The sequence below is a fragment of the Prosopis cineraria genome, unplaced genomic scaffold (genome assembly GCF_029017545.1).
Source record: "Prosopis cineraria cultivar Desert tree isolate PC_DT_omini unplaced genomic scaffold, ASM2901754v1 PC11, whole genome shotgun sequence".
Taxonomy (NCBI): domain Eukaryota; kingdom Viridiplantae; phylum Streptophyta; class Magnoliopsida; order Fabales; family Fabaceae; genus Prosopis; species Prosopis cineraria.
This window is the reverse complement of record NW_026555342.1, coordinates 6,188,495-6,208,326: the sequence shown is the minus strand read 5'-3', so window position 1 is coordinate 6,208,326 and position 19,832 is coordinate 6,188,495. Positions and strand designations below refer to the sequence as shown.

Here is a 19,832-nt window from a genome sequence, read left to right as displayed (position 1 = left end):
TGATTTAGGAGGAAAAGGAAGGAGAGAAAAAATAATAATCAATTTACTATTATATTCATGCACACTATTTAAAATTTTTAATTGTTCCTTGCATAGAATAATTTTATACCTTAATTTAAATTGTGTGGTTCAAAAAAATTCACACTCATGTTGTTATGATGTTATATAAAACAATAAACCAATTATAATAATAACAATCTCTTATAAGAAAATAAAGTAACTCCCTTAAATATATAATAATATATTGAAATCAAAAGCCTTTGAGAATTTAGCTTTGATGGAATTGGTTTCAGTTTCTTTGAATCAGCAAGTTGTTCCACCGGAGCTAGATGAAGATGAGAACGGCTTTCTTGTGGTGGAGAATCTGAGTTTTGGTTTGCCAATGCCTAACAGGAAAAGACACAGTAGCTTTGTTTGAGAAAGAGAGGTAGTGGGTTCCGATTGGGGAGGAAAAGTGTGGACCTACAATCTATGGCTGCCCCATCGCCGCGGAGGTTTGCCACAAACATTACAATGGCGACACCACAAACCACTATGTGAGGTAAAGGAGTGAGTGAGAAGTTTACAATCCTCAGTGTGGTTTACGAAAACTGATCCATTGAAGACTGAGGAGCTCTTTCCACCAAGCACATTTCCGGTGAAGGTACGGTCACTCATAAGCGTGGTTTATCATATGGGCATTAATGGAATATCATTAGTCAGAAAAGGGCAGATTAAATCCTGGCTTCCTTCCTCTCCAAAATATCTCAACCAAATGAGAAAAGGAGAGCAGTTACTTAAAGTATAACGACAAATTTCTCCAACCAAATGCCCTTTTAGGATTAGTGCTTGGCTGTTTACTTAAAGTTCAATGACAAATTCAATAGAACACTTATAAGTATGATTATTACTTAAACCACTACAAGTTCACCAACGAGGACTACTTTAATTTTTACTTATCATGCAAAGGATCTTTATGATAATTTGATAATAAAATTTATTGTCAGCAAAGTCTGAAAAAACTACAATAATATAATCAACTTATTTCATAGAACTTACATGTGCTGATTCTTTTTCAAATTTCAATATACACACGACATCCTCCCTGAAATAAAAAAAAAAAGAGAGAAAATGACGTAAAAGGAGCCAAAAATAAAATGTAATTTTGTAAGTTTCGGTAAATTTTTGGACGGTGGAAAAAGGCGATAGCCGACGGAAAAACTTGCAGCCGCTGGTTCCAAAACGGAGTAAGTGGGAACGCCAGCGCGTGATGGAGTCAGCGATTTTTTTTTTTTTTTTTTTGTGTGAGCAAGGTGAACGAGTCAGACATTCAAAACACGATGTCCAATTGTCCACGGCAAAGTTCCGACATTGCCCTCCCTGGCCTTTTTTCTCAAATATCGCCCTCTTCTAGAACCCCAAATACAATAAGAATAAAACTTGTGATTAATTTATTGTAAAACAAAAAGTATTACAATTACATGAACATTTTTCTTGGCGGCAACATCTACCAGGAAGGCAAAAACATGCGGACAACGTGCATAAAATTAAAATTTTGAAGCCATTCGTAGTACAAGAATTTATCAGGGACGATAGCGGACAATATATCACATCCCTTCCATTTTATTGTTTTTTTATTTAGCAATTTGATGTTCTGTAATATGGGATATTTTGAGAAAAATAATAATTAATTAATGAAGCTTATTTTAAAATTATTTCTTATTATTTTACACGTTAAATATATTTATTTTTCCTTCTCTTATTAGGTGCATGTATTTTTAAGAGTTTATAATGAAATTAAGATTTTAAACTGTATTTAATTGATTTCGTTGATACTTACGAATATAAAAATGTTTTATAAAATGGGTAAAGAATTATTGTCATTGAATTGTACAATCATTTTTTTTAAAAAAGCGACCAAAGGCATGTTCAAGTTAATAATCACGTCATTGAATTCAATAAAACGTAGTTAAACTCTGTTGTTTTAAACAAACACAACATTGGACATTTTTAATGCATACTTCCTCTATTAAAAAATATAAAATATTTTTAATTGAATCTTACCTCTTAATAAAGTAATAACTTATTTTCAAACTAACTCTATCTTTTTATATTTATCCCTATCAAACACCTTATGATAAATTTAAAATTATTATCAATAGGAATATTTTTTAAAAAAGGTAATGATTACACTTTAAAAAATTAAAAATGTCTTATATTTTTAGACAGAGAGAGTATGTAATAGCTATGAGGGGTGACACTTCACAATTCGTTGATTAAAGAAAATTCATGTATATTTTACTTTATCTCAGTAATTTTAAAATTTTGGATTATCTTCAAAATCTCATAACTTATTACAGAAAACTTGGATTGAGAATTTAAATGAGTTTTTTTATATAGAAAAAAAATATTAAACTAAATATTGACTGAGCTACTTAATGTAACTCCTTTGTTGAGCAATATTTTTTTAGGCAAAATGGCAGAAAAAATTTCTTAAAATACACAAATGACAATAAAGCCTCAAAAATATTATACTCTCAAGTCTTTAGGGATTTTTTTGATATTTTTAATAAAATAATTAAAATACCCTTACTTGAAAATAAAAAAATAACAGCTTTGGTAACAAAAAAAGGTACATATTGTTAACTATTTTAATTTAAGTAATGATTACTTTTTTTTGATAATCACTAGAATGAAACAAACAATTATAAATTTTCATATGCAAATTTTTAATTTTTTTAAATTTAAATGTTATAAATATTTGTGATTATTTTAATTTATGTAATGACTTTTTTTTAAATGATTAAAATAAAACAAGTAATTATAACTTTGTTGTACCGATTTTTATTAACTGAAATTTAAATGTTATAAATATTTGTGATTATTTTAATTTAAATGATAACTATTTTTTTAATAATGATTAAAATGGAATGAACAATTACAACTTCTCATGTGTAAATTTATGATTCACTAAAATTCAAGTGTTATAAATATGTATGGATTATTTTAATTTAAGTAATAATTATTTTTTTATGGCAATGATTAAAAGGTTACAAGCAGTACTATTTTAGTTTAAACTGCAGGAATTTTATTCATTTCACCGTATATTTTTAATGTCAGAAAGGTCTTTGTAGGCTTAAAAAGAATTATGATATTTTGCCAATTTATATAATCTCATTGTTATATGTACATTTCAGAAAAATTTTCTGTCATTTTATCTATTTTGATTGTCAAAACTCACCCAATTTAAAAAATCTATATTGATCATTAATGGAGGACGTCTATAGAAAAATTTAAATAAACTTTATACTTTCCTATTACATTTTTTTTTTTTTTCTTAAAACGAAAGTGAAGCCGGCTTCAAAATGAGTCGGCTGTCTTTGGCTTCCAATAACCATACAACGTCGATTGCTCCACTATTTCCCCCAAATAGTAGTGAACTGGCGGACGGTCTCAACAAACCGTTCTCATTGAAAGACCATCGTGTTGGACTGTCAGTACAAAATCTTCGATGAAGGGAATGGAGGAAAAGTACACCGCGTTGGACACAACCGTAAATGAACAAATGATGGAAGGGTAATATTGGAAATAAAATCCTCCATCCCTAACTTTCCTGGTCTGCTCCTCCCCTGCCACGGACAAAAATAAGTAAATCTCTCATTTCCGCTTCTTTTTCTATCTGCTCCTTCTGAAATTTTCTCATTTCTGATTCTGATTTCTCTGTTCAATTTCCCTTCTGTCTCTCACCTTTCTATATATTTACTTCTCTTCACCTTCTCGGCGCTTTATGATGGCGCCGAGCATAAAAAATCTCCAGCTAACTTCCCTCGCAACCGCTGCCGCCGATGATGTTGATGCCGATGGCATGGAGGAAGTGCGGCTTTTGGACTCCTACGAAGACAGAAACTACAACGGTTCCGATGGGATTGAAGAAGGGCTGAAGCGAATTCATGTCAGAGTCACCGGCATGACCTGCGCTGCTTGCTCCAATTCCGTCGAAGCAGCTCTGAAGGCCGTCGATGGGGTCACCAGCGCCTCCGTGGCTTTGCTTCAGAACAAGGCGGACGTAGTTTACAACCCGTCTCTGGTTAAGGTTGGTCTGGGTTTGCTTGAGGTTTTATCATGGCATGAGTGATCATGCTTTTGTTTCGCATCAATTTCTGGTTGATTGAATTATGCTTTTCTGTTATTTGAAGTGCTGCCAGTAGATTAGTTCTCTCTGGCGTTTGTTTTGTTCCGTAGTTTCACTGTCAGCTGTCGATCAATGATATTGTTTAATCGAGTTATAAATTTTATCAGTGGAACCGTTCTTTCGGCAACTTTTGTTTCCGTCTTTATTATAGTTCCTTTTTCATATGACGGGTCTTAATTACGTCTCCTTTTATTTGTTATCTTTTTTTAAATCACTAATCATATGCTAACTGAACACTTGCTTACTATTTTTGATCAGTCGGTATCATATGTTGTATGTCTATCTTGAAATATTTACTCAGTATTGATATCTCAGTTTTAATAGTATATGTTCATATATGCGGTACCGGTAGATAATCTTATTTAACTGTTTTTCTATGGGTAAAAATCTATTAATGTCTAGGTTTAAGACATCTAATTAAATTTTTTAACCATATTTTGAAACTTGTCTTAAAACAGGATGCAGAAATTAAAAATGCGATTGAAGATGCAGGGTTTGAAGCAGAGATATTACCTGAACCCAGTGTTAATGCACTTGGAAAAAAGTTGCACGGAACCTTAGTAGGGCAGTTCACTATTGGTGGTATGACATGTGCAGCCTGTGTAAATGCAGTTGAAGGTATTTTAAGAAATCTCCCAGGGGTCAAAAGGGCTGCGGTTGCTTTGGCTACTTCCTTTGGAGAAGTTGAATATGATCCTAATGTAATTAATAAAGATGATATAGTCATTGCAATTGAAGATGCTGGTTTCGAAGGTGCATTTGTACAGAGCAGTGAGCAAGATAAAATAACTTTATTGGTAGCTGGTGTATACAGCCTGATTGATGCACAAGTCTTAGAAGACCTTCTTAGCAAAATGAAAGGAGTTAGGCAGTTTTGTTTCGATCAGATGTCAAATGAACTGGAGGTTTTTTTTGATCCTGAAGTTTTCAGCTCTAGATCCTTAGTTGATGAGATTGAGAGGGCAAGTAATGGGAAGTTTAAATTACATGTTAGAAACCCGTATACAAGACTAGCTTCCAAAGATGTTGAAGAGACCTCGACCATGTTTCGGCATTTTATATCCAGCTTATCTCTTAGTGTGAGTGTTTCTTCATTTTATGTTCCAAACTCAACAATATTTGTGCATGCATCATTCATTCTCAGTTTAGTTCGTTTATTTTGTATGACCTTTCCACTTGATCGCAAACTATACTTATCTGGATAATCTTGTGAGAAAATGCTTGTTAAATGGTATCATCATACTGATTGAACATTTACACATAATAAATGCATGAAAAATGAGAATAGTCATGCTAGTTTATTCATACATATGAAACCTCAGGAGGAATGTATGTGAGATAGGTAGGGTAGAGGAAAATGGGATAGAGAATATATGTAGTTGTTTGAATTGTCAAGCATTAACCTTATAATTCTGAAAGAATTATTCCTCGAGGGTCTGCATTTGTCTGTCTCATGAGAAAATATAGATTGTGTTAGTGCTAGTCACAAGTTTCTTATGTACTAAGAGTCACTATGTTATCTTTCTGTTGTACAGGCATATATAACAGAGAAATAAAGTAAAGTAAGACTTGAAATTTTGCTGAAAGGAGCAATTTTCATGTTCAAAATTTGATCCCATTTTTACTTCCCAACGCTTTTAAGGTTATTGCTTAAACTTGTGACCTGATTTTTGCCTCATGCATCTGTATCAGATTCCTCTCTTCTTCATGCGTATAATTTGTCCTCATATACCCATGGTATATTCATTATTACTTTGGAGATGTGGGCCTTTCCTCATGAGCGATTGGTTGAAGTGGGCTTTGGTGAGTGTAATTCAATTTGTAATTGGCAAGCGCTTTTACATTGCAGCTGGCCGAGCTCTCAGAAATGGTTCGACTAACATGGATGTCTTGGTTGCATTGGGAACTACAGCATCTTATGTTTATTCTGTTTGTGCTCTATTGTATGGCGCTCTAACTGGATTTTGGTCTCCGACATATTTTGAGACTAGTGCCATGCTCATTACTTTTGTATTGTTGGGTAAGTACTTGGAATGCCTTGCTAAAGGAAAGACATCAGATGCCATCAAGAAGTTGGTAGAACTTTCTCCTGCAACAGCTTTATTGGTTGTCAAAGATAAAGGTGCATTTTGCTTGTTTCTATGCTTTATTTTCTTAAGAAAACAGAGTTCAAATTTCAAACATCTCTAGAGTCTGATTTTACATCTGAGGTGTAAACTATTGAATGGTTACATTATTTATCAGGTTCAAGACTTTATTGTCAAATTAGAACTTGAGGATTTTTGTTCTTCCCCCCCTTTTTCTAGGTGGAATATCTATTGAAGAGAGGGAAATAGATTCTTTGCTCATTCAACCTGGTGATACATTGAAAGTTCTCCCTGGTGCAAAGGTTCCTGCCGATGGCATTGTTACTTGGGGCTCAAGTTACATAAATGAGAGCATGGTAACTGGTGAATCTGTTCCTGTTTTAAAGGAAGTGAATGCAACTGTTATTGGAGGTACAATAAATTTACATGGCATCCTTCTCGTTCAAGCTACCAAAGTAGGATCTGATGCAGTCTTGAGTCAGATCATTAGCTTGGTTGAGACAGCTCAAATGTCCAAAGCTCCCATTCAGAAATTTGCTGATTATGTAAGTATTCTGGTCGTTGTTGTGTTTGACTACATCATAATTTGGGAACTATTATGGCTGCGTTTACTTTATTGCTTTATGATGTATTTTCCCTTGCTTATGGCTTATAAAAAGCATTAGCTTGTGAATCCGTTCTGGATAGTTTCATGTTTCTACTTCTGCTGTTTGACAACTAAGTTGATGATGCAAATTCTCATAAAGCATCCATATTTTGTAAAATTTGCATTTTAGATATTTATGACAACATCACATCTAGTAGGTCCATAATTTGGGCCCTCTTTGGTCTTTCAGTTCCAACATCAAGCCAGTGGCTTAGGGTTTTTGATGGTACTTTATAGACATTTTAACTGCTAAAGATTTTCTGTCATCTTGCCTGGTTGCATTTATTTAAAAATAATAATCTGGATCTTGACAATGTCAATCCATATTGTTTATTTATACGTATAAGTTACATTACATGGCTTTTCATGGGAGGGATGATAGGAATTGGTTGGTGATGGACAAAAAACGTACTGAAATTGTTGTTTCACTTCATTATTGTGTTGTGATGCCAAGAGTTGGGAGTATGGCATAGCAGCTAATGGAAGATACATGAATTAGCAAGGACGCATGGTTAAAAGTGCTTTTCTAGCAGGTCTGGTGAAGCTTGTAGAGATAGACCTAAATTTTGATGGCCTTTGACTACTAATCACTTATGTTCCTTCTATAAACTATTGATAAAATTGGAGTATTTGAATTCACTTATTTCAAGTTTAGGCTTGAAGGGGTTGCAATTTTTATTTTTTATATGCTTATATATATATATATATATTTTTGAAGTAGACACTATGTATTAGTCAAGTATAATCTTGAGTAATATTAGGTGTCAAGAATAATATATATAAACTCTTGTGCCATTCGTTGGACTGGCAGGTAGCAAGTATATTTGTTCCCACAGTTGTTGCCTTGGCCATATTGACATTATCGAGTTGGTAAGATCACAGTGACTATTTTTGGCCTACTGATATGGTTAACTTTGTTATGCAATTAAAATGTTTGTCCTTGCTTTTTTGGGCTAATAAATTTGTATGATTGCTTGAAGGTATATTGCTGGGGCTCTTGGAGCTTACCCTGAAGAATGGTTGCCAGAAAATGGAAATCATTTTGTTTTTGCCCTTATGTTTTCAATATCTGTTGTGGTGATTGCATGTCCCTGTGCACTTGGCTTGGCAACACCAACAGCTGTCATGGTAGCAACAGGGGTTGGGGCTAACAATGGGGTGTTGATTAAAGGAGGAGATGCCTTGGAAAGGGCTCAGATGGTGAAGTATGTGATATTTGATAAAACAGGCACTTTAACTCAGGGAAAAGCTACCTTTACTGCTGCCAAGGTATTCACGGGAATGGATCGTGGGGAATTTCTAAAATTGGTGGCTTCTGCTGAGGTGGGTTTCAGTTTCTTTAAATTAAATTGACTCAGACGGATATAGACTCAGATGAAGTGATAGAGGAGGCATTTATAGGACAAACTTTTTCTACATCTCCCTTCTCACCATTGGCACATACAACTTCCCCAGTAGTGTTTTTGAAATGAAACATTTCTGACTATTTCTTTGGTTGCTAGTACTTTTCAACCTTATTTCTATTGTGTGTGGCAAATCAGACGACTTAAATAATATTTTGTTTTAATCCCCTTTTGCCCTGAGTCAGGCTAGCAGTGAGCACCCACTGGCTAAAGCAATAGTAGCATATGCACGTCATTTTCATTTCTTTGATGAATCCTCTGCAACTACTGGTATCAAAGATGATGCCAACGAGTTGAAGTCTGGGTGGCTTTATGATGTCTCAGACTTCTTGGCTCTTCCAGGAAGAGGTGTTCAGTGTTTCATAGATGGGAAGCGTATATTGGTAAAGTCTTGTTCTTGTGATATAGCTACCTTTTTTCTCTAAATGCTGTGTTGTTTTCTTAAGTTTCAAGTAGTTACTTATCACGTGCAGCATGTCCTGCCCAGGTTGGTAATAGGAAACTAATGGTGGAAAGTAGCATAGACATTCCAACTGAAGTGGAAAATTTTGTGGTCGAGCTAGAAGAAAGTGCAAAGACGGGGATTCTGGTTGCATATGGTGATGAGCTAACTGGAGTTATCGGGGTTGCAGACCCACTCAAGAGAGAGGCTTCTGTTGTTATTGAGGGCCTCAAGAAAATGGGTGTCCAACCTATTATGGTTACGGGAGATAACTCGAGAACAGCTCGAGCTGTTGCCAAGGAGGTCTGTATATGTTTGCACTTTTGGTTGGATGTTAAAAAGATTATTCTGATCTGATAGGTGTAAATTACTAATAATTAATTACTGGATTGTTTAGTTCTCATGTAAATTTCAAGCGAAAGGATTGAATATATCCTTTCATTATATCACTTTCTAAACAATCGATTGAAGCAGAATCGTGGGATATATACAGCACACCACAACCTGAATTTTATTTGACACGAATTAATTTTGCTGTCACACGCCTGATGAACAGTGTTCTTGGCAGGTTGGCATTCACGATGTTAGGGCTGAGGTCCTGCCTGCAGGGAAGGCTGATGTTGTTCGTTCATTCCAAAAAGATGGAAGCATAGTTGCTATGGTGGGTGATGGTATCAACGACTCTCCTGCATTAGCTGCCGCAGATGTTGGCATTGCAATCGGGGCCGGGACCGATATTGCAATTGAAGCTGCTGATTATGTATTAATGAGAAATAATCTGGAAGATGTAATCACAGCCATTGATCTCTCCAAGACAACCTTTTCACGTATTCGACTGAATTACTTTTTCGCAATGGCCTACAATGCGGTTGCTATTCCAGTTGCTGCTGGGGCTCTCTATCCTTCCCTCAGGATCAAGCTGCCTCCATGGGTAGCTGGTACATGCATGGCTCTCTCGTCTGTAAGTGTTGTTTGCTCCTCTTTGCTTCTCAGGAGATACAGAAGACCTAAACTAACTGAAATACTTGAAATTATTGTGGACTAATTGAATGAGAATTTCTGTGAGTTATAGCTTTGAAATTATAGATGAGCTTGATCGAGACCTGGCATTCCAATTTTGTTATTTCCTGCAAATGTTTGGGTTGCAATTGTAACTGTAGCAGCCAATTCACTGTAAATGAATTTGTATTATAATTGTATAGCTATCTCTCTCTCCCTCTTCCCTTGTCCCCACTCTGAGTTATAAATTCCCGCTTATCTTTTTATGCATCTGTTTTCATTTGCATAAGATAGCAGATTGATGAGAACCTTTGATGAGTTCATTTGTTGTAGCGAAGCGAAGGACGTCTTCGTGAGTTTCTGAACTTCCCATCTTAATTCAAAGTCCCTTTAACGTCTATTGTATGAATTCTTAGTTAGATGACATCTTCAATGAAAGGGCTTTAACATCTTCAACACCATATCTATGGACCTCTCTCTCTTAGTTGATAGATTGTAATTTATTATGTTAAATTTTCAGTTTCTAGCGATCTCGGTTTTTTCCCCCTTTAAATAATTGCCTGCAATCACGCTTTTAAGTCTTGACATTGTTGTAGCCCAGTTGATTTCACAAAAGCATGAATATAAGATGTTATAATATTGGGTTGAGGTATGAATTTGCTCTTAAAGTCTCCACTTAGGTGTACCTCATGACCCTATTTAGTACGCAAGTATGAATTTTGGTGGATTGAGATTTGGATTGATACTGGAATTGGGATTGGGATTAGAGTTAGAATTGAGGATTTAAAAATATGTTTGGTATGGGGTAATATTTGGATGGAGTACTTGTATTAATTTTATTTTATAATCCATCATAAATCATCAAAATGCTACGATGCGCTTATTATTGACAAAAAAAAAATCGATCTAGAAGAGGGATGAACAGATCTGGAACAAGTAGCAAAAGACAAAGAGATTGAGTCCCAACAAAACCCCCTTGATTCAATTCTCTCCTTGCAAGCCCGTCTGTCCATCACCTAAAGCCATCGCGAAGCTTGTAAAGCCTAGCCCATCTCTTTCCCCTTCGATCTTGTTGAAGCTCGTTTGTCGTGTTATCGAAGTCAAAATCCAACAATAGTGAACTCAAGCCTGCAATTTATTGTCGAAATTGATGGTGGGGGGGAGACAAACCCAAATCTAGCAAATTTGAACTTGAACTCATTAATGCTGAACTCAAACTTGAACTAGCCTCGGCGAACCCAAATCTCTCTACTGTTTTCAATCTTGGGGCCCTCATTGTTGATAAGGGCCACCACGTCATCGTGGATGGTAGAGGTGGAGACGTCGACGTCATCATCGATGGCAAAGGTGGAGGCGTGACATGACTCGGATGAGGGAGTGCATTGTGTGAATGGGCAATTTGGTTTGAAAATTTTCAATTTTAGGATTGATTTTTCAATACCAGGAAAAAGTGGTACTGGTATTCCTACTTAGATGGGATTTGGCTTGGAAATAAATTTGTTATTCCCATCTATCAAACATAAAAGCTTGATATTAACCAATCCTACTTGAAAACTTTAAGGATAGATTTGTATCTTAATCATATAATATTTAATTATAGGAATAATATAACTTTTAGTCCCTCAAGTTTGTTTTAATTATCAATTTGATCCCTTAAGTTTAATTTCTATCAATATAGTCCCTTAAGTTTATTTCACTTATCGATTTAGTCCTCATCGTTTTAAAAAGAGGTTACACTATTAATATTTGTTAACTTGGATGATAGAATGTAGATAGCAATCACATAGATTAATGAAAGGGTAAATGAGTAAATTATTCTTTAAACTTTATGTCTAATAACATCATAGACCTTCAACTCGTTTATAGTGTAAATTGTTCTCTCAACTTTTGAAAAAAATGCAATATGTTTCTTGTTGGTAACTAAAGTTAATTTTAACATTTAATTGATCAAAAAGTGACATAAAAGGACTTAAAAATAACAGAAAATGATGAAAAAAACAAATTTTTTGGCTTTTCTATAATATTTTGGGGTCCTTGTTTGTAATTTTTGCATTCTTGTTATAATTTTTAATGTCTTTTTCTATTATTTTTTTGGTCAACTAACTATCAAAGTTTATCAATGGTAGGGGCTAGGTTACACAATGAATGAGTTTAGGGTTGCTACTAAATCTAAAATTTAAGGAGTAATTTGCTCATTCACCCTTAAGGAAAATAAGTATGATTATTTAGGTAAGAAAAAACAGATTTTGAAATTTTAAAAAACAAGAGAATATAATACATTGCAAGGATTATACTGATAAAAATTAAACCCACTTGAAAGTTAATTTGTTCTCATTCAACTATATATACATGTTAAATCATCAATATATTTTACATATTAAATTATTTTAAAAGTCAATTTATATTTTAAAACTTGAAGGATTCACATGTATAATAATGTAAGAAAATATAAGGGATCAAATTAATAAAAATTAAACTTTAGGAATTAACTTAACAATTGAGACAAACATAAAAGACTAAAAGTTTTATTATCTCTTAATTAGCAATATCAACTCTCACTACCATTGCTTCTTACATTGGACCAAATGGTGATCCCCATTTTACAATAAAAAAAGTTAAAATAAACATAAACAACAATTAGGAATCATATTTTATCACAATAGATAGAGTTATACAATAGTTGAACAAGATGGGGTTAGCTATCAACTCGATGCTCAATCCTTATGTACCAAGACCAAGAATAGGGGCCAACTTGTTCTAAAGACTGGTTTGGTCTTGTTTTGAAAAAATTATCAAATAATTAAATTAAAAAAATAAATTTTATATATTAAAGCATTTCCATCCAAAACTTTGTTTCCTTAAATAATAGTATTTTGCTTGAAAGTAATATTTTCAAAATTATAAAAATTCAATAATTATACATTATTTTTACATAATATGAAGAAAGTCAAGTTAAAATTTTAAATAAAAATAATATATTGGTTTCTTACAATTTTTCACAACAACAATAAAGTAATTTATAGGGTTTATGTGTAATTTTATCTATAAATTATTTTAAAAAAAATACTTAATATTCTAAACTTTTGATGGCTCTGAAATTACCCTTAAGTAATTAAAATAGAACATTTTCATTCTTAACGGTTAGTTTTCTATCGCTGGCAGTTAACTTTAAACGAGTTCGACCTAAAATTCTCTATGTCATGCCACGTGGATCCTAATGGGCTTATGAACTGAAAGAAGAAGGGCGAAAGGGAAATATCACATTTACATCCACCCTCGTAGTTGTCCCCTTCTAATCTCTAGTTCCACCCCTTTCACTTTCTTTCCCCCGTGTCCACCTTCTGGGTCATCACCTCCTTCGTGGATGATTCGTCGGCGCCGTGTATGGATTCCCTTGGCTGTTGATAGTAGGGTTTTTGCTATCTCCGATTGCTACATCTCCGAGTGTGAAGTCCAATTCTGTTGCCTCCAGACTTTGCCTTATTCGCTCTGGGTTCGATGCTGAAATCACGCCTTCGCAGCCCAATTTACAGATTTTGTAGAATCGGACTCTTATTTAGGAACACGTCTTCACGATCCAAGAATCCCCAGATGCTGGGCATCAAATGAATCTCCATGTTTCCCTTCATAAGTCACTACACTCATCTATTAGGATTCATGTTGGATGCCACTTGGGATGATTTTGGTCCAGATTTCTTCATCTTTCACTCAACTTAGCATTCAACGTTTGATGATTTAACGTTGGAGACAAAATTGCTTTGCTTTAATTACTTTAAAAATAAAATTGCTTGTTTAGGATATTGGGTACTCAAATGCGAATACATTAAAGGCAAAAATGCATCTTAACCCTAAGTTATATTAAGTGTAATTTACAAAGAAAAACAATATCATAAAATCAATTCATATTAATAAAAATTTAAAACAATATACATATATGAAAATAACTCCAACCGGATAGGACCGGGTTCGAATTCAACCTGGTGTCTAGGGTAACTTGATTATCGAAAACTAAGATAAGTTGGTTTTCTAAATCAACTTTTGGGGCGACAAATGGAAAACTAAAAGCACTAATGTATGTTTGAATTTGATGGTGTGTGTTATGTTTTACTCTTTTTAAATATTTTTTATTAATCCTCTCACTATCACTTGGGCGTCACATATTAATATAACCCTTGAAACTCTCTTACCTATTCAATACGCGATATGCTTTTATTATTCATGATTTTATTTATAATTTTTTTTGTTATCTTTATATACAATTATTAATTGTATGGTGATTTGAGTCTAGACGCAGATAGTCAGACACCCGACGCACGAAACAGCCGGTTCCTAAGTGCTATGCTATTTTCTAGTATTTTCACGAGACCAACGTAAGGTAGATATTATAATAAAACCGAAAAAGAAAAGAGGATCTTGACACCCTCAAAAATGTTTTGTTAATTATGTAACCGAAAAATTGATGTACGTTGTTTAAAATACACATTTCTGACATTTGACTGAGTTAATACTTCATATATAAATAAAATATGACTTAACTATAATTAATACCACTTGCTAATTATGTCTACAAGAAGAAAAGCAGCCATTTTCCAAAATTTAAAAGAAGGAAAACCAGCTATTTTAATTTTTTTTTCCCTTCCCTGCCATGAAGGAAAGCAGCCACCACTTGTAACTATTATAATGTGTGTGTGTGTGTGTGTAATATTAAGAGTATCAATTTTGTAAACTAATTTCCCTTATATTTAATTTAGAGGATAGACAGCAGTACTACTCACAAAAGAAATTATTGCCCACCATTTGTTTTAAAAATAAGAGTCAGTACTGCTGCTCACATTAATCTAAATTGGTGGCTGCTTTTTAAAAAAAAAAAATTAATGAAAGTGGCTGCTTTGCATTGGCGGGCCATATTGGATGAGGCAAATGCATCCCCTTACTTTGGGGAATATTAAAAAAGGGATGTGTAAGTTTTAATACTTTGCCTTGACGCCCTTGAAATTTTCACCTATTTACCCAAATTGTAATATTTTGCACACTTTATTTCTGAGTTCTAAGATTTTGCACTCCCTTATCTAAGGCTCCTAGTTCTACCATGGCTATATTTCATATACACATATCATTATTATCAAATGATTCATGTGTGTTAACAAGAATTAAATCTAGCAAAAGATATTAGTCCTTTACAATGTGATAAACTATGACATATAAATTATCATTGTAAGAAATGCTCACATTTAATATCTGATTATACTTAGAATAAAACTATCTTTAATAGAAGAACATTTGTACGCAATAAAAAAAACTCTATATATATATATATATATATTATATTGATGTTATGAAGTAACAAAATATCATGATTCACAGGCTGCTCATCCATAATGGTGATATAATAAATCAGTTTTAGTAATATAGATGGAACGATCCTAGTTATTAAAGAGTAAATATATATATATATATATATATATATTAACTTGTCTGGAATTTGCATTACTTGTGGAGTATATAATGGGAGGAATCTTGTGAAGCAAGGTTGTTATGTTGTGAGTGTCTTCATGTGCAATTTCAATCAAGCTCCCCAACATGTACGCTTACTCCTTACAATAAGGATACTTATATCTTCATTATTTATTTGAGAACCACTTCTTTCAATCAACATCAACAAAACCTTACGTGTCATTTAAAAAGTTAGTGTCATGAGACTGCGTCTTGACTTGTGGTAACTCGACCAACAAAGTTGGCTAAAGTGTTACAGAAATGCATTGGATTTCAATTAAGTCTACTAGGGAAACTTTTAGGTGTTTTGAAAAAGCTTACATTTTGTCCAAATGTAGTGTATTTTTGTATGTTCATTGATTCAATGGAGATCCTCGCTCTCATCCATAACGAATTCTCCATAAATCATTCTCTTTATAGCTCCATAAAAAACAAATATCAAAGATCTATTAATGTAGGATATTTAATCACATTTTTAGAGAAACTAATAGTTGTACTGACGGGCTTGCCTGCCAAGCTACTCGTGAGCTGGGGTGAAACCAAAATTTAAAAATAAGGGAGCCGAGATTAAAAAATACATATATTATAAAGTTTTTATAAATTTTAAGAGCTGAAAGTATATAATACTCATATAATATAAAGAAAATTTTAACAAATTAGAGGAGCCATGGCCCTGTTGGACGTCTCCTTCCTCCGCCACTACTCGTGAGACGTTTAATGTCATGATTTTACACGATCTACTACCTCTTGGATGCTGCTGGAACTTCCTAAGCTCTTGTGCCATTTAGATCATGGCCTTGTAAGAATAAAAAGGTTGTGTTATTTACTAATAGGTGTTGACCAGTTAATCACAAAGTTTTAGGTTGAATCTGTGTGAATATAAAAATGATTTTAGAAGAGCTACTTTTAATTAGACCTGATCATGTTTAAATAAATCAAATGGATATATCAAATAAAGAAAATAAAATACCATTCTCTCTTTTCTATGCTAGAATATATTGGTCATCTCTTATTGAACAAGTTGGCTATTTTATATTTTTTTCTATAAAAAGGTGAATTATTAATACATACATACATACATATATATGTCATGTATGTGTGCGTAATATCTAATGGATAAAATATTTTCATTTCAATTTTAAGTAAGATCTTAAAATTTAAATTGAGAAGTGTGTAACAAACTGCACTTGATATCAATAGTTGGTTAAATGAACGATATACAATGAGAAAACTGCACTCAACACTATTTTATTTATATAATATTTGAAAAAAAAAATTATAGTACTCCTTAGGATAATTATTTTATAGATCCAACTAAAAAAAAAATATTTACATTTTCATTGCATTAAGATATATTCACTTTGGTACTTACACTTTCAACAGTTCACGTATGTTAAAAAAATTAGTTTTTTTAATATCATACAAAAAGTAAAATATATTTTTATTTTTATCCTTAGCTTTAAAAAATAATATAATTACATTAAATACCCTCAAGTTAATTAATAAAAGATAAAATTAAAAAAAAGTAATTTAATTATTATAAGGTGTGCTATAGTTTGGATCAAAGATTATTTTTAAAATGTGTCTTATAAATAGAATCAGTGAAAATATGTAGAAAATTATCATAAATATGCCCATACTAAATATAAATTTAAAATTTAAAATCAAACAATGAGGTTGGGAAGAAGCATTGTATACAATTTAAATAAAAGTGAAAGGATAAACAGAACAAAAAATTAAATAAATAAACAAATGAAAAAATAGATAATAAGTAATATCTCCGAAAGTTTTTCACAAATATCACCAAGAAAATCTATAATTTATTCACAAAAAAACATGAGAGGAGAGCTGTCAATTTCCATGGTTCTTGTTGTAGAATAACATCTGATTCAGGGACAAATTTCCTAACCTTCGTCGATTCTTATATAAATTTCCGTGTTACGTACTCTAAGATCTTTCCCACAAATTATTTTTCATGATTCTTTTTTTAAAAATTGATCTAAAATAACTACAAAATAATTAAAGCAGTAAAAATAAAATGATGACATTTTGATAAAAATTATTTAAAAAGTTGCATTTAATTATTTAAGTTTACTTTTGTTACATTCCTGTCAAAAAGATTAAAAATTTTTAAAAATTTTAATTAACCCAAATATATTTTATAGCAAGAGAATCAATGTACTCCATCTATCCCAAACTATAAGACCACTTTTGGAGGAGATTTCACATTTTAAAATATAAGATATTTTGATAAAAATAAGGTTTTATTAATGATACTTTTTTAATATTATCCTTCTTATTATATTCTCCCTCTTTAATATTCTTTCATAAATGAAGTATTAAATGAAGGGTATCTTTAAAAGTTTATATTTTGTTTGTTTTGAAAACATAAAGTTATAAGGTGTATTTAATAAGTTTTATTGGTATGTGATTTTATCTAAAAATGTGTTATAATTTGGGACAAAAAAATTTTTATTAACTAATGTACATATTTGATGCTAGTCAAACTAGATATATCGAGCAATAGGTGTTGATCTTAGTGAAATGAGTTAGGAACCGTAGGTGTCAAAGTTTTGAGTTAACTCACTCAGTTTAATGTTTTTATATTCCTAACTTATAAAATCGTGTCAATTCACTTATAAACTCAACTAAATATAAATTCATTTAAACTCGTGAGTTTAAATTTGAATTTACCATTTTTATATTTTTAACTTACCAAATCGTGTCGATTAATTCATAAACTCAAATTAGATGCAAGTTTAGTTAAACTTATTAAGCTTATTAATTTTTTTTTTTGAGTTGAGCAAGTTAAGTATATATTATAAAGAATTTAGTTCATAAAAGTCATAGAACCTGGTTTAAAAAAAACATTTGAAATGTAAAAATTAATATTAGTAAAAAGAAAACAAAAATGCTAAAAATAAGTTCCCTTATTTTAAAACTTTAATACTTTGTATATGATAATTTATCAATGTAAATGAATTTAATTTTAATTATTTATATTTTTAACATATTATATTAGATTAAGATCATATTTTAATGGTTATTTATTAATAAAGATAAACTCATCACGATTCAAATTTGTAATATAAATTTACATTCTTATTATAAGTTTATTTAAATTCATGAGTTTAACAATATTGTCAGGGACATTTACATATAAGATCTCAAATTTAAGTCTGTATAAATGTTAAAAAAAAAACATTTTAAAAACTCTGTTCTCAATTGAACTTAACAATGCTCAAATCTTAGATAGATAGCTATATAAAAAACTAGATATATTGGCCACCATGTTAGAATATCCCATCCTCCATGCACCCCCCCTCTCTCTCTCAGTTTAAAATTTATGCACAAATATTTTTCTTCTTGTTGTTTTCCAATGAAAGCTGCAGAAACATTTTGTTGTTGTTCACGTGTCCACATTAATAATGCAGTATTTCTTAATTTGATACACTTCAGCTCTTTTTTATTATTATTATTTTGTTTTATTTATTTAATCATGTCCAGCAAGACAGCAACGTATTCTCACATTGTCTCCATGTATCGATTATTAAATTAATGAAAGTTTGGGTCAGTTCTGTGTTTATCGTACGATATGACATAATTAGTTTGTGATTAGATTGAATTTGTATTTTAAATTTTATATACTAAAAATATCATGTAACATAAAATTTTATGGATTACAATGAAAGGACCCATTCTAATTTTCAAAAAAACTCACATCTTTTACGAATTATATGAGCGCAGGTGTCTCTCGAGTACGATTATTATTATTTTCAAATAACAAAGACATAAACAATATATGAAAATTTAAAATAAGAGTAAAAAAATTCAAAATGAAACTGTCAAATATATACTTGTGTAAAAAATAACCAAGTCAAATCATTTTCCACATTAGATGCATTGTATTTGTATCATAGAAATCTGATCTTCAATAATATATACATTACACAGCAAGCCAATTTATATAGTTGACTTGTAAATAATGCCATGTGTGTGTACTTTAAATACAACGGTTATGGCATGAAGCCATATGAAGGAATAAACTGAGTACTAGGCATACCAAATTATAATGAGCAATTTAAAAAAGCTGAATTTATTTACATTGAGCTCAATTTAGGCCAAATTTATTCAAATTATCCTGAAATAAGGCTGAACATGTAAAAAAGTCGTCATATAACCAAACTCATCTATAATAAATAGGACTTTTGAACTTTTTCGAATTGGCACAAATATTAGAATTGTTAAAGCCTTTTTTTATTTTGTTTTTAAAGATAATTTCACAAATCCATCTAAATAATATAATATGATAATACATATCACCAATTGATATAATACAAGTAACAGGACTGTATTGGCCAGAAAAAATTTATAAATTTATTTATTTTTATCTGAGTTTTGAATAACAATTAAGTCAGCTTGCTTTCAAGTTACGTACCCTCCCAGGATTGGAAATCCGTGTGAAGACTTTTTTTGTCTTTAAAAAACAAATGGGTTGTGAGCTTATAGTTTCACCAGGTGCTCCCTCAATTTAAAAATATAAAATATTTTTAATTTTTTAAAATATAATCATTATTTTTTTTAAAAAAAT

At 31.8% G+C, this 19,832-nt stretch overlaps 1 protein-coding gene across 1 annotated transcript; it reads left to right on the top strand.

Moving 5' to 3' along the window:
* Positions 1–3,479: 3,479 nt before the first annotated feature.
* Positions 3,480–9,969, top strand: LOC129285800 (copper-transporting ATPase RAN1-like). The gene is made up of 9 exons (XM_054921695.1): positions 3,480–4,072; positions 4,630–5,250; positions 5,864–6,293; positions 6,478–6,803; positions 7,716–7,774; positions 7,885–8,227; positions 8,493–8,690; positions 8,795–9,052; positions 9,318–9,969. The coding sequence occupies exons 1-9, from the start codon at positions 3,767–3,769 to the stop codon at positions 9,792–9,794; spliced, it is 3,018 nt and encodes a 1,005-aa protein (XP_054777670.1). The 5' UTR covers positions 3,480–3,766; the 3' UTR covers positions 9,795–9,969.
* Positions 9,970–19,832: the final 9,863 nt, after the last annotated feature.

Excerpts from the sequence above, each read along its gene's own strand:
- LOC129285800 (XM_054921695.1), top strand. The coding sequence starts at position 3,767 with ATGATGGCGCCGAGCATAAAAAATCTCCAGCTAACTTCCCTCGCAACC. Across the intron at positions 6,294-6,477 it reads ATTGGTTGTCAAAGATAAAG|GTGGAATATCTATTGAAGAG; the intron begins GTGCATTTTGCT and ends CCCTTTTTCTAG. Across the intron at positions 7,775-7,884 it reads ATATTGACATTATCGAGTTG|GTATATTGCTGGGGCTCTTG; the intron begins GTAAGATCACAG and ends GATTGCTTGAAG.